At 45.3% G+C, this 14,507-nt stretch overlaps 1 protein-coding gene across 2 annotated transcripts in view; it reads right to left on the reverse strand.

Annotated features, from left to right (window-relative positions):
* The window catches only part of LOC136867019 (1-acyl-sn-glycerol-3-phosphate acyltransferase alpha), a 189,190-nt gene that overhangs the window by 24,891 nt on the left and 149,792 nt on the right, over positions 1-14,507 (reverse strand). For both annotated transcript variants that reach the window (XM_067144114.2, XM_067144113.2), the window contains exon 2: positions 5,636-5,847. In XM_067144114.2, coding sequence (XP_067000215.2) covers positions 5,636-5,844 — 209 coding nt within the window. In that variant the 5' untranslated portion in view covers positions 5,845-5,847. The remainder of the gene's footprint in view (positions 1-5,635; positions 5,848-14,507) is intronic.

The following is a 14,507-nucleotide window of genomic DNA, read 5'->3' on the forward strand; positions in this document are numbered from 1 at the left end:
GCCTGGGAACTGGGTGTTTGTGTCGACCTTAATGTTCCTTTCCTCACATTCACTTCCGCCATTTCCAAATACACGCAGGTTCACACTTACGGTGCAAAGTAGGGGTAAGAACAAGGACTTATAAAAATGCTGAGTATCACAATTCACCTCAGCGACCCCGAAAACTATGGATTCGATACTATATTCGATTAAATTTTATATATCTAACCCCCTCAAACCCCACCATAAAGGGGCGTGAATTTGGACTGAAAAAAATCCGGAGTTCCACTAATCATCTGAGCGACTCCGAAAACTGTGGATTCGACACTATTTTCGATTAATTTATGTATCCCTCAGCCCTCGTCCCCCACCCCAAAGGGAGCTGAACATGGCTTCTTAAGAAATCCGGAGTGTCACTATTCATCTCAGTGACAGAGAAAACTATGGATTCGACACTGTTTTAGATTATTTTTGTATATCTGTCCTCCCTCGCACCCCCCCCCCCCCCGAAGGGGGCTGAACTTGGACTTTATAAAAATTCTGGAGTGTCACTATTCATCTCTGCGACCACGAAAAGTACGTATGGATTCGACACTATTTTCGAATATTTTATATGTTACCCCCTCGCCCTCCCCCCATGCCTTATGGGTATATGGGGTGTCTTATCCCACGCGGTTTATCAAACGAAATCCGGAGTGTCACTATTCATCCCAGCGACCCCTAAAAGGATGGATTCGACACTATTTTTCGATTATTTTGATATATCACTCCCCCGCTCAACCCCCACCCCAAAAGGGGGCTGACCGAGCTCGATAGCTGCAGTCGCGTAAGTGCGGCCAGTATCCAGTATTCGGGAGATAGTAGGTTCGAACCCCACTGTCGGCAGCCCTGAAAATGGTTTTCCGTGGTTTCCCATTTTCACACCAGGCAAATGCTGGGGCTGTACCTTAATTAAGGCCGCGGCCGCTTCCTTCCCACTCCTAGCCCTTCCCTATCCCACCGTCGCCATAAGACCTATCTGAGTCGGTGCGACGTAAAGCAACTAGCAAAAAAAAAAAAAAAAAAAAAGGGGGGGGGGGCTGAAAATTGACTTTAAAAATTTCCGGAGTGTCACGATTCATTTCAGCGACCACGGAAAGTATGGATTCGACACTATTGTCGAATATTTTATGTGTCACGCTCTCGGCCCCCACCGCCCCTATGGGTACGTGGGGTGTCTTACCCCACGCGGTTTGTCAGAAGAAATCCGGAGTGTCACTATTCATCTCAGCGATCCCGAAAAGGATGGATTCGACACTATTTTCGATTATATTGGCATATCACTCCCCCTCGTCCCCCACCCAAAAGGGGGCTGAATTTGGACTTGAAAAAATCCGGAGTATCACTATTCATCTCAGCGACCCCGAAAAGTATGGATTCGACACCATTTTCGAATATTTTTAAATGTGACGCCCCTCGCCCCCCGCCCTTAAAGGGCACTTGAGGTGTCTTAATCCCACGCGGTTTGTCTCTTGATACTAAGTCGTAAGAGTACCAAGTTTGGTGCTTTAGGAGGAGATGTAATACATACACACATACATACATACGACCACCGGGCGAGTTGGCCGTGCGCGTAGAGGCGCGCGGCTGTGAGCTTGCATCCGGGAGATAGTAGGTTCGAATCCCACTATCGGCAGCCCTGAAGATGGTTTTCCGTGGTTTCCCATTTTCACACCAGGCAAATGCTGGGGCTGAACCTTAATTAAGGCCACGGCCGCTTCCTTCCAACTCCTAGGCCTTTCCTATCCCATCGTCGCCATAAGATCTATCTGTGTCGGTGCGACGTAAAGCCCCTAGCAAAAAAACAAACATACACTGACTGACAGAGCAAATGCAACACCAAGGAGGAGTGGTTCGAAAGGGATGAAAGTTGGGAAAAAAACAGAGTCGGCACGGAAGAATAATTGATGTTTATTTCAAACCGATATGCAGGTTACACAATGCGCACGGCATCGACTCAGTAGGATGTAGGACCACCGCGAGCGGCGATGCACGCAGAAACACGTCGAGGTACAGAGTCAATAAGAGTGCGGATGGTGTCCTGAGGGATGGTTCTCCATTCTCTGTCAACCATTTGCCATAGTTGGTCGTCCGTACGAGGCTGGGGCAGAGTTTGCAAACGGCGTCCAATGAGATCCCACACGTGTTCGATTGGTGAGAGATCCGGAGAGTACGCTGGCCACGGAAGCATCTGTACACCTCGTAGAGCCTGTTGGGAGATGCGCGCAGTGTGTGGGCGGGCATTATCCTGCTGAAAGAGAGCATTGGGCAGCCCCTGAAGGTACGGGAGTGCCACCGGCCGCAGCACATGCTGCACGTAGCGGTGGGCATTTAACGTGCCTTGAATACGCACTAGAGGTGACGTGGAATCATACGCAATAGCGCCCCAAACCATGATGCCGCGTTGTCTAGCGGTAGGGCGCTCCACAGTTACTGCCGGATTTGACCTTTCTCCATGCCGACGCCACACTCGTCTGCGGTGACTATCACTGACAGAACAGAAGCGTGACTCATCGGAGAACACGACGTTCCGCCATTCCCTCATCCAAGTCGCTCTAGTCCGGCACCATGCCAGGCGTGCACGTCTATGCTGTGGAGTCAATGGTAGTCTTCTGAGCGGACGCCGGGAGTGCAGGCCTCCTTCAACCAATCGACGGGAAATTGTTCTGGTCGATATTGGAACAGCCAGGGTGTCTTGCACATGCTGAAGAATGGCGGTTGACGTGGCGTGCGGGGCTGCCACCGCTTGGCGGCGGATGCGCCGATCCTCGCGTGCTGACGTCACTTGGGCTGCGCCTGGACCCCTCGCACGTGCCACATGTCCCTGCGCCAACCATCTTCGCCACAGGCGCTGCACCGTGGACACATCCCTATGGGTATCGGCTGCGATTTGACGAAGCGACCAACCTGCCCTTCTCAGCCCGATCACCATACCCCTCGTAAAGTCGTCTGTCTGCTGGAAATGCCTCCGTTGACGGCGGCCTGGCATTCTTAGCTATACACGTGTCCTGTGGCACACGACAACACGTTCTACAATGACTGTCGGCTGAGAAATGACGGTACGAAGTGGGCCATTCGCGAACGCCGTGTCCCATTTATCGTTCGCTACGTGCACAGCACAGCGGCGCATTTCACATCATGAGCATACCTCAGTGACGTCAGTCTACCCTGCAATTGGCATAAAGTTCTGACCACTCCTTCTTGGTGTTGCATTTGCTCTGTCAGTCAGTGTACATACGACATTTATATATATATATATAGAGAGAGAGGGAATTATGTCGAATTTTAATATTCGTGAAATTATGCAAATTGAATAACTAAAGATTTCATCGCTTGTAAAATGAAAATGAAAATCCACAGCCTGTTACCAGTTCCAACCAGGTCAGGAATGCAATGATTGAAGCCTCCATCTAGCGACAAGGAAAGGAGCTGTGTCGGCTGGCAAAACCCATTCGTACTCGTCTGGGGCAATGATTAATGACTGACAGACGAAATGAAATTACATTGGAGAGTGTTGCTGGAATGAAAGATGACAGGGAAAACAGGAGTACCCGGAGAAAAACCCACCCGGCCTCCGCTTTGTCCAGCACAAATCTCACATGGAGTGCCCGGAATTTGAACCACGGAATCCAGCGGTGAGAAGCCGACGCACTGCTACCTGAGCCACGGAGGCTTTTTTTAGTCGCTTGCATTTATTCAAAAACTGTTAAATTTCCCGAACTGATTGAGAAAAGTAAAGTTAGTACTTAAAATTTTTGGAGAAGTTTCGGCGAGGGTGGGGGATGGGAAGAGGAGAGTTCCCGGACTCCTTGATTACGTACGCAAATGATAATTCAATCTGTTTTGCAGGCCGTTTGTGGTGTATATTCTTTAGTGTTAATTACGGGGCATGATTAGCGCAGTGGCTTAGCTGCTGGCTTTCCAGCCAGAAGGCTAGGATTCGAATCCGGGTCGATCCGGGGCTGAGATTTTCATCTAAAAAAATACATGGTTTTAGGAAAGGCATCCGGACTTAAATCCCCGGCCAAAACTCAAACTATCGGGAGAGTTGGCCGTGCAGTTAGAGCACGCAGCTGTGAGCTTGCATTCAGGAGATAATAGGTTCCAATCACACTGTCAGCAGCCCTGAAGATGGATTTCCGTAGTTTCCCATTTTAACACCAGGCAAATGATGGAGCTGTAATGAATAGCTGGGATAAGATGAAAAGAGTTCTTCTTCAGTGTTAAGGGAACCGGGAAGTGTGAGAAACGATATAAAAATGTAACTTCCGATGTTTGGTTACATATCTCAGAAACTAAAGGAGGTATTTCCTTGAATGTTCTTTTGATATACTCAGAATATATTCATCATTATTTGGGTAGAATATGAAGCTTCTAATATTTTGTGTCAGAAAAAACATTATAAAAATAATATTTTTTAAAAATATTGTTAAAATTTCTCTCAAATGATGTACCTTTTTCTGAGAAAATACTCAAACCAGACCCACGAAATAATGCATAATATTTAAACCTTTTTTGAGCTGCTGAAGTAAAATTATTATCGTATTATTTAGAGGAGTTGGAGGAGCCTCCGTGGCTCAGACGGCAGCGTGTCGGCCTCTCACCGCTGGATACCGTGGTTCAAATCCCGGTCACTCCATGTGAGATTTGTGCTGGACAAAGCGGAGGCGGGACAGGTTTTTCTCCGGGTACTCCTGTTTTCCCTGTCATCTTTCATTCCAGCAACACTCTCCTTTCTCATTTCATAGCATCTATCAGTTATTAATAAAAATCACTTTGGGAGTGGCGAACCCATTGTACTAATAGCCTATATATGATTCATTTATTTCATTCCTGACCCGGTCAATGACTGGAAAACAGGTTTTTTTTTTTAAAAAAAATTATTTTACAGGAGTTGAGACATCATGTATTTCTTATATCCTAGTTGAAAACTGAAATTTTCAGTAAAATTTTCTGTGCTTTTCAAGCTGACCTCCATGAACTAATCAAGATATCTGATTAAATTTACTTCCATAAGCAAATCTATATAGTGTCTAATATAATACCAATTCTCAAATACATTGATGTAATAGTTTCTGAGAAAAACTTACACAAAGTTTCAAAAAATGTGACTTACGGAGAATCCAAAAAGAATGTTTGACTGGTAGCTGGCATCTAATGATATTCAGCGTTCAGAGTTAATTAAACCTAATTTTATTGCTTTAAACGTAACTTCAGCACAATAATTGATTTACCAAATTCTTCAGGAAAAATTGGAGATTTTTTTAAAGCTCAGAAACGAAAATTGACGTTTTTGAGCCTATCACACTTCCCAGTTCCCTTACTTGAACTAGGACCGGGCGCACAGCTGTGAACTTGCATCCGGGAGTTAGTGGGTTCAAACCCCACTGTCGGCAGCCCTGAAGATGGTTTTCCGTGGTTTCCCATTTTCTCACCAGGCAAATGCTGGGGCTGTACCTTAACTAAGGCCACGGCCGCTTCCTTCCCACTTCTCGCCCTTTCCTATCCCCTCGTCGCCATAAGACCTATCTGTGTCGGTGCAACGTAAAGGAACTAACAAAAACAAAAAACAAAAAAATAGAACTAGGTTTAAGGCATCATGGTCTCCTGTACTCACTAGCAGTTGAGGACGTTGCAGGGCCGTATCAAGAACAGAGGCAGGCAGATGATGGCGGTGAGTGAGACGGAGCCGATGTAGAGTGCGAACCGGCCGTGGTAGTTGACAGCGCCTTTCCCGTCCTTTCTGGTGAGTAGTACGAGCAGCGTCGCGACGGCCAGCACCGCCAACACCCAGCACTGGCAGCAGTCGAGGTCAGCGAGTGCCATAGCCTATGGATAACAACACAATGATTGAACAGGTGGAGGCAGCTGGTACTTATCAGAACAGTATTGACCGAAGGGCGATCAGATACCGGCTGTCCATTCAGAGTCACAAAGAATGATGGTAACAATCAAGTGACTCAGCATGACACAAGGAACTTGAAACCAGCACAGCACATAGGTATTTAATAAAATCCTCAATCAACCAATAATCAATAATCAGCATTACGGCTGTCGCCCAGGTGGCAGATTTCCTATCAATAGTTTACTTAGATTTTCCTTAAACATTTTCAAAGAACTTGGAAATTTAACGAACTTTTCTCTTAATAATTTATTCCAATCCCTTACTCATCGTCCTATAAATCAATGTTTTCCAGTCTTTCCTTTTGAATTATTATGATCTTTCCTAATTTTAAAAGCTCCGCTCAAGCTTACTCTTCTAGTTATGGCATTCCACGCCAACTCTGCACTGACAGCTCGAAACATACCACATAGTCGAGCATCTCGTCTCCTTACTCCCAAGTCTTCCCAGCCCACAGTTTGCAACATTTTCGTAACACTATTCCTTTGTCGGAAATCATCCAAAACAAATCGTGCTGCTTTTCTTTGATTTTTTTTTCCATTTATCGTATTAAGTAGTCCTGGTGAGGGTGCCACACACTGGAGCCATACTCTAACTGCGGTCTTACCAGACTTAGACGCCCTCTCCTTTACATCCTTACCCCTAAATACTTTCGTAACCATGTGAAATGATTTGTGAAAATCCCCAGCCTGTTTTCAGTCATTCGATCGGGTCAGGAATGCAATGGATGAAGCCCCAATCTAGCGGCGAAGATGGGAAGTGTGCCGGCTGCCGAAGACTGTCGCACTCCTCCGGGGCAATGATTAATGACTGACAGATGAAATGAAATTATATTACAGAGAGTTTCTGGCATGAAGGATGACCGGGAAAACCGGAGTACCCGGAGAAAAACCTGTCCCACCTCCGCTTTGTCCAGCACAAACCTCACATGGAGTGACCGAGATTTGAACCACGGAACCCAACGGTGAGATGCGGCACGCTGCCGCCTGAGCCACGGAGGCTCCTCTGAAATGATCTGTAAAACCTCGTTAATATTACACCAATGGAGTTCATTCCTTACGATTTGCTTTACGTCGCACCGACACAAATAGGTCTTACGGCGACGATGGGGTAGGAAAGACATAGCAGGGGGAAAGAAGTGACCGTGGCCTTAATTAACGTACGGCCCCATCATCTGCCTGGTATGATAATGGGAAACCACGGAAATCCATCTTCATGGTTGCCGACATGGGCTTCGAGATCATTCCTTATAGCCTATTAAAACCTAGGTACTTGCAGTGTTCCCCATGCCTTTAAGAATGTTCAGTGAAATTACAGGTTCTTGAAGATACCTCTACTATTCGTCCATTTAATGCTACTTTAAAAACAAGATGTCAAAATAAGAATAAATTCAAGAATAATATTATTTACTTATACAGAGTGTACGAAAAGTATCGTCCAGGAATCTACTGGCGGTGACAAATGGATCAGAACGATCAAAATGAGGGTAGGAACCAACCTTCTAATTCGTGATTTTAATCCAGATTCAACTGGGCAAGTAAGGTAAAGTAGTTTTGCAATCATAATTTATCAGGCCGCCTGTTGCCATTTCTCGATGTATGCAGTATTTATTCATCTGTCCCTTGGCACAGGCCAGAGCAAAATGTAGCTTCCACCACAGCCCCAGTCTCATTGGCGGCAGTGACAGCCTCGAAACGAGTGCAACTGGACTAGACAAAGGAGTGACAATGGGTGGCTATAATAGAACTCAGAGAATTAGAGTAAGTAAAGCGTTATCTGATCCTGTAATCATTAAGAGGGGAATTCTTCAGGGCAGAATTATTGGACCTTTATGTTTCCTTAAATATAGTGTAGACATAAATTATTATTATTATTATTATTATTATTATTATTATTATTATTATTATTATTATTATTATTACTATTTTTTTTCTTTCTTCCTTAATCCCTTTCCCTCCAGGGTTGCTCACCTAGTATGCTGAACAGGGGCCTGGTGGGGGGATGGGAAAATTGGAAGGGATAGACAAGGAAGAGAGAAGGAAGCGGCCATGGCCTTAAGTTAGGTACCATCCCGGCGTTTGCCTGGAGGAGAAGTGGGAAACTACGGAAAACCACTTCCAGGATGACTGAGGTGGGAATCGAACCCACCTCTAATCAGTTGGCCTCCCGAGGCTGAGTGGATCCCGTTTCAGCCCTCGTACCACTTTTCAAATTTCGTGGCAGAGGTGTGAATCGAACCCGGGCCTCCGGGGATCGCAGCTAATCACGCTAACCACTACACCACAGAGGCGGTCATTATTATTATTATTATTATTATTATTATTATTATTATTATTATTATTATTATTATTATTATTATTATTACTATTGTTATTTTTTTTCTTTCTTCCTTTCTTAATCCGTTTGCCCTCCAGGGTTGCTTTTCCCTCGGACTTAGCGAGGTATCTCACATCTACCCCCTCAAGGGCAGTGTTCTGAAGAGTGAGACTTTGGGTCGGGGATACAACTGGGAAGGGGGACAAGTACCTCGTCTAGGCGGCCTCAACTAGTATGCTGAACAGGGGCCTGGTGGGGGGATGGGAAAATTGGAAGGGATAGACAAGGAAGAGAGAAGGAAGTGGCCATGGCCTTAAGTTAGGTACCATCCCGGCGTTTGCCTGGAGGAGAAGTGGGAAACTACGGAAAACCACTTCCAGGATGACTGAGGTGGGAATCGAACCCACCTCTAATCAGTTGGCCTCCCGAGGCTGAGTGGATCCCGTTTCAGCCCTCGTACCACTTTTCAAATTTCGTGGCAGAGCCGGGAATAGAACCCAGGCCTCCGGGGATCGCAGCTAATCACGCTAACCACTACACCACAGAGGCGGTCATTATTATTATTATTATTATTATTATTATTATTATAATTATTATTATTATTATTATTATTATTATCCAAACACTTTATCTAATAGCAAATTTTTCAACAACTTCTGTGATCCTCACTAGGGGCAAAACACATCGATTAGGTACGTGGCCTTCCCAGTAGGCCCTACTTGAACTACGGCCGCTAGCTAGAGCGACGTATCAAGTCGGCAGTGGTTGAACAAACTTCAGGTTAGAGATGTATTCCACCAAAATCGTTTTAACCCGACATGTGTATCTAATGTATTCCCTCATGTTGATAAGATAATAGCCGATAAGGAAACTAAACATCATTCATAGTGGTAGGCCTATATGCCGGTCTGAATAGCTCAGGCCGTGAAGCGCTCGCTTTCTGAGCCGAACTTGGCAGGTTCGATTCAGGCTCAGTCCGGTAGTATTTGAAGGTGCTCAAATACGTCAGCCTCGTGTTGATAGATTTACTGGCACGTAAAAAAAAACCAACAAAATTATCTATATTATTTACTATATTATTTATTATTATTATATTTATTATATTATTATCAAACTATACACCCACGTAGGGAAAAATACTGATACCATCCGGAAAAGAAGAATGATTTTTTATGGGCATGTGACACGATGCACCCAACAAGACTGACGAACCGCATCATTACCTTCTTTCAGCAGAAGAAAACCGAAGGAACTTGGTTCATTGGGGTGAACAGAGGTCTCGCAGAAGTGGGAATCACAGATAATGACATCCAGGAGGGTGTCTCACTTAAGAAGAAACTTCATTCCAGGGTGTCCGAGGCAAACCAGAAAGGCATGGACGCAGGAGAGGAAAGAATGACAACGAGAACTCATGCGGAAGTATTGGGCAGATATCAAAGTCACGTGGTCCAAACTTGGCCGATGCGATATGAATGAAAATTATTATTATTATTATTATTATTATTATTATTATTATTATTATTATTATTATTATTATTTTAATTATTATACGATGAAGCCTGCTAAGGACCACATGCCATTTTCAATTAATTCTTCCTTGTTGTTTCCTCTTCTGTTCATTGCAGCATTCCTTCATAATTGCACTGTGCTTTATTATTCTCTCCTCAGACCACTATGGACCGCGTTTCCTTTTTCTTTTTCTTTGGAATTCTTTTGCCTTTGCTGGCGAGATGTAGTGTTTAAAGCGTACTATGTCTTCTGGTATAGGCTATATAAAATTTGTTACTTTCATTGACCTGTCTCAGTCTCACCCTTGGCTTTGAGAATATGAAAGGGAGTGAGGTATGAATGAGGCTAATAATACCATTCCTTATGCAGCCAGTCCCTGTTCTGAATGGTGTGAAAATATCGCTCATAGGGTCGGTTGGTGCATGCATTTCAGTGGGCTTGGCAGACTGATATGTAGCAGCAACTTCTGACTCGGTGAGGAAAGCAACGGGAAACGATCTCGCTCCTCATTTCCCTAGTACACCTCTTCAGTGACGCTTAGGCTATTTATGACAGCTGTTGGCGGAGCTGTGGAGGATCGAACCAGCCTTCGGGCTGAATACCCAACATTGGAATCCTTCCATTCTTAAAACTTCCTTTTTAAAAATATCTCTTTCTATAGTTTACTCTTCTCTTATTTAATTTCTTTCTAAATCTTTCTTGACCACTTCTATCCAGCTCGTTGTTGACTATTTCTCTAATAGGTAACTGAATATCTGTTATCATCCATAATATATATGTCGAAGAAAGTCGCAATCTCCTTTTCCTTATTGTTCCTGTTATATTTTCTGTGTTCTGGTATATTTTCTTATCTTCTTCTTTACCCTCCAGGGTTGGTTTCTCGCTCGGACTCAGCGAAGAACCCCACCTCTACCGCCTCAAGGGCAGTGTCCTGGAGCGTGAGACTTTGGGTCGGGGGATACAACTGGGGAGAATGACCAGCAGTACCTCGCCCAAGCGGTATCACCTGCTATGCTGAACAGGGGCCTTGTGTGTGTGTGTGGGGGGGGGGCGGAGATTGGAAGGGATAGACAAGGAAGAGGGAAGGAAGCGGCCTTGGCCTTAAGTGAGGTACCATCCCGGCATTTGCCTGGTGGAGAAGTGGGAAACCACGGAAAACCACTTCGAGGTTGGCTGAGGAGGGAATCGAACCTCCCTCTACTCAGTTGATCTCCCGAGGCTGAGTGGACCCTATCCCAGCCCTCGTAGCACTTTTCAAATTTCGTGGCAAGCCGGGAATCGAACCCGGGGTTGGCAGCTAATCACACTAACCACTGCATCATAGAGGCGGACATATTTCCTTATTACTTCTTATTTTTCATTGTTCTGTTGTTTTCGCTGGTCCTAAGATTTATCTCATGATTCTTCTTTCTAGTACTTCCACTTTATCTACAGTATAGTTTAAAAGTAGACATTACCGGGCGAGTTGGCCGTGCGGTTAGTGGTGCGCGGCTATGAGCTTGCATCGGGGAGATAGTGGGTTCGAACCCCACTGTCGGCAGCCCTGAAGATGCTTTCCGTTGGTTTCCTATTTTCACACCAGGCGAATGCTGGGGCTGTACCTTAATTAAGGCCACGGCCGCTTCCTTCGCACTCCTGGGCCTTTCCTATCCCACTATCACCGTAAGACCTATCTGTGCCTGTGCGACGTAAAACAAATTATAAAAAAACAAAAAAGGCTAGACATTCACTTGAGTAAGATATTCTGGTTTCACCACTGTTTTGTATTGTCTTATTAAGTTTCTTAGATAAGCATGTCCTGTAAAAATTCTTAGTGATGCCATACGCTCTTACTATCTTGTGTAACTTTTCTTCTACAGCAGGTTTTTCTAAACCATTTTATTGAATTATTTCTCCCATGTATTTGAATTTCTTTACTTTCCCTATTCGACCAATGTGTGTAGTCAAAAATGTTGGAATTTGGTAAATACCATCGCTACGATAAACATGCTTATGGCAGCTTTTAAGAAACTAGACGAGAATAAGCTTAAGTAGGCCCGGATTTATTGTGCTTGGCGCTCTGAACTCAGCTAAGGGCCACGTGGTCGCCAACCCGCTCTCCCATGTTCGGACCCCTGGGACTACATTTAGTCACCTCTTACGACAGGCAGGGGATGTGTTATTCTAACGCCTCAACCCACAGGGGGGCGACGGTAATAAAAGAATTCATGAATTTAGATTAATTTAGACTTTTATTGCTTAGTCCATATCAACGCCGAGCATACATGGAAATATTGTTCAGTCGTGTTAACTGGTGAGGGATTTTGTCATGATTGTCTTTAGGTGTAAAACCGCGTGGTCCATATCGACAAGAAAAATTATGAAGATGATTATAGAAATGAGAAAAAATCGTAAAGGAACGATCACTTGAAAAATAAAAAAAGTGGGAGTCACGAAAGGAAGGACGACTCACTTTACATTAAATGCCCTAATATCACAGAGTCGGATGAAAACTAAAAGGCCTACAATATACTGTACAACCTATGATAATAAAGTTAGATGAATAGTCCTGTACTATCGACATAGATGAACAATGCACGACAGTGACCTTACTGTCCTTCGAAGTAGTCCCCTCCCATAACTATGTACTGCTGGGATCAGCGATACATGTCCTGGAAACTTTGCAAGAAGGCTTCCTTTGGGATGATGTTCAAAAGCCTCCTCACGTTTCGTTGGATGTCAGGAATATCGTCAAATCTCTTTCCTTTCAAAGCGAGTTTGATGCGTGACTTTTCGGCTTTGGCCTTTTACCGACGAGGGGATCCCGGAGAACGCCATTTCATGTTTTGCCATTTCGTTTCAGGGTCGTACCTGAGACACCAGGTTTCATCCTTAGTGGCAAAACAGTTCAAGAAATTTGGTGTTGCATCCACCGTTTCGACAAAATCCTGTGAAGCCTCTAAACGTGCCTGCTTCTGATCGTCAGTCAAGTGATGTGGCACAAGACGAGAATACGTTTTCCTCTTCCCTAACTTCTGTGCAACGATTTGTCTTACGGATTCACGGTTAATCTGCAGTTCATCCGCTATCATTCGCACAGTTAATCACCGACCGTTCGTGATTAATGTCCTCACCTCAATATTTTCGTCACTGAAGGCGGTCGCCGGTCTTCCGCTACGGGGGTTGTCAGAAACACTTTCCCGGCCTCCTCGAAAACGGGCGAACCACTCGTACACACACTTTAAGGACAGTGCTTGATCTTCATAAACACGTACCAGCATCGCATGCGTTTCTTTCGGTGTCTTCTTCTTCTTAATCTGTTTACCCTCCAGGGTTGGTTTTTCCCTCGGACTCAGCGAAGGATCCCACCTATACCGCCTCAAGGGCACTGTCCTGGAGCTTCAGACTCTGGGTCGTGGGATACAACTGGGGAGGATGACCAGTACCTCGCCCAGGCGGCCTCACCTGCTATGCTGAACAGGGGCCTTCCGGGGGGGGGGGGATGGGAAGTTTGGAAGGGATATACAAGGAAGAGGGAAGGAAGCGGCCGTGGCCTTAAGTAAGGTACCATCCCAGCATTTGCCTGGAGGAGGAGTGGGAAACCACGGAAAACCACTTCGAGGATGGCTGAGATTGGAATCGAACCCACCTCTACTCAGTTGACCTCCCGAGGCTTAGTGGACCCCGTTCCAGCCCTCGTACTACTTTTCAAATTTCTTGGCAGAGCCGGGAAACGAACCCGGGCCTCCGGGGGTGGCAGCTAATCACACTAACCACTACACCACAGAGGCGGACTTTCGGTGTCTTGCCAAGCTTAAAACAAAACTGTACATTGATCTTTTGGTCGTTCATGTTCCTGTTCGCAGTTCAGAACCAACGCACTAAACACGCATTGTGTCAAACAGGTCTTACACGGCACACACACGATGCTCAATTGAACAACGTTGGGAGCAGCTGGTCAAAACCTACTGCTACGCAGGTGCAGCGTTGTGTGTCGCCAGTGTTGCCGGACCGACCGTTCTGACTTCATTCACCGAACTTTATTGTCACAGGTTGTAGAAAGCTCATAACATTACAATGAACATTGTTTGTTGTGATGTGCTTAGTGCCTTCTGCTGCCACTCATCTCCGATAGATGGATTTACTGTTGTGTACCAAGCTACCAAGTATAACAGCCTAACTGAATATTGGCGGGATGTAGCTGGGGATTTATAACTCTCTTCCTTAGCATGCCATTCCTCTGGGTCATAAATTTTCTGATATTTCTGATACGTAACACACTGGTTTATCATAGTATTTCAGCTACTCGATCCCTGCCCTGAAGCACTGATTGGAATGAGCAGTGTGCAGAGGAGTATTCACGGCCCTCTGTGGCCTGGTCATTCCAGCTCGGGAACTTTGGACTGTTAGATCGTTAGCGCAGAACTGTTCGTTAAAAGTGAGAAAATGTGCGGTTTTTCATTTGATCGAGTATGTCATATGATAGCATTGCTTTTAATCGCGACATTCCTACTGACGTCATTGTAATGACCGATGTCGACTTCTTCTTCTTCTTCTTCTTCTTCTTCTTCTTCTTTTTCTTCTTCTTCTTTATCTGCTTACCCTCCAAGGTCGGTTTTTCTCTCGGACTCAGCGAGGGATCCCACCTCTGCCACCTCGCGGGCAGTGTCCTTGAGCTTCGGACTCTGGGTCGGTATACACCTGGGGAGGATGACCAGTACCTCGCCCAGGCGGCCTCACCTGCTATGCTGAACAGGGGCCTTTTTGGGGGATGGGAAGATTG

The sequence above is a fragment of the Anabrus simplex genome, chromosome 3 (genome assembly GCF_040414725.1).
Source record: "Anabrus simplex isolate iqAnaSimp1 chromosome 3, ASM4041472v1, whole genome shotgun sequence".
Classification (NCBI taxonomy): domain Eukaryota; kingdom Metazoa; phylum Arthropoda; class Insecta; order Orthoptera; family Tettigoniidae; genus Anabrus; species Anabrus simplex.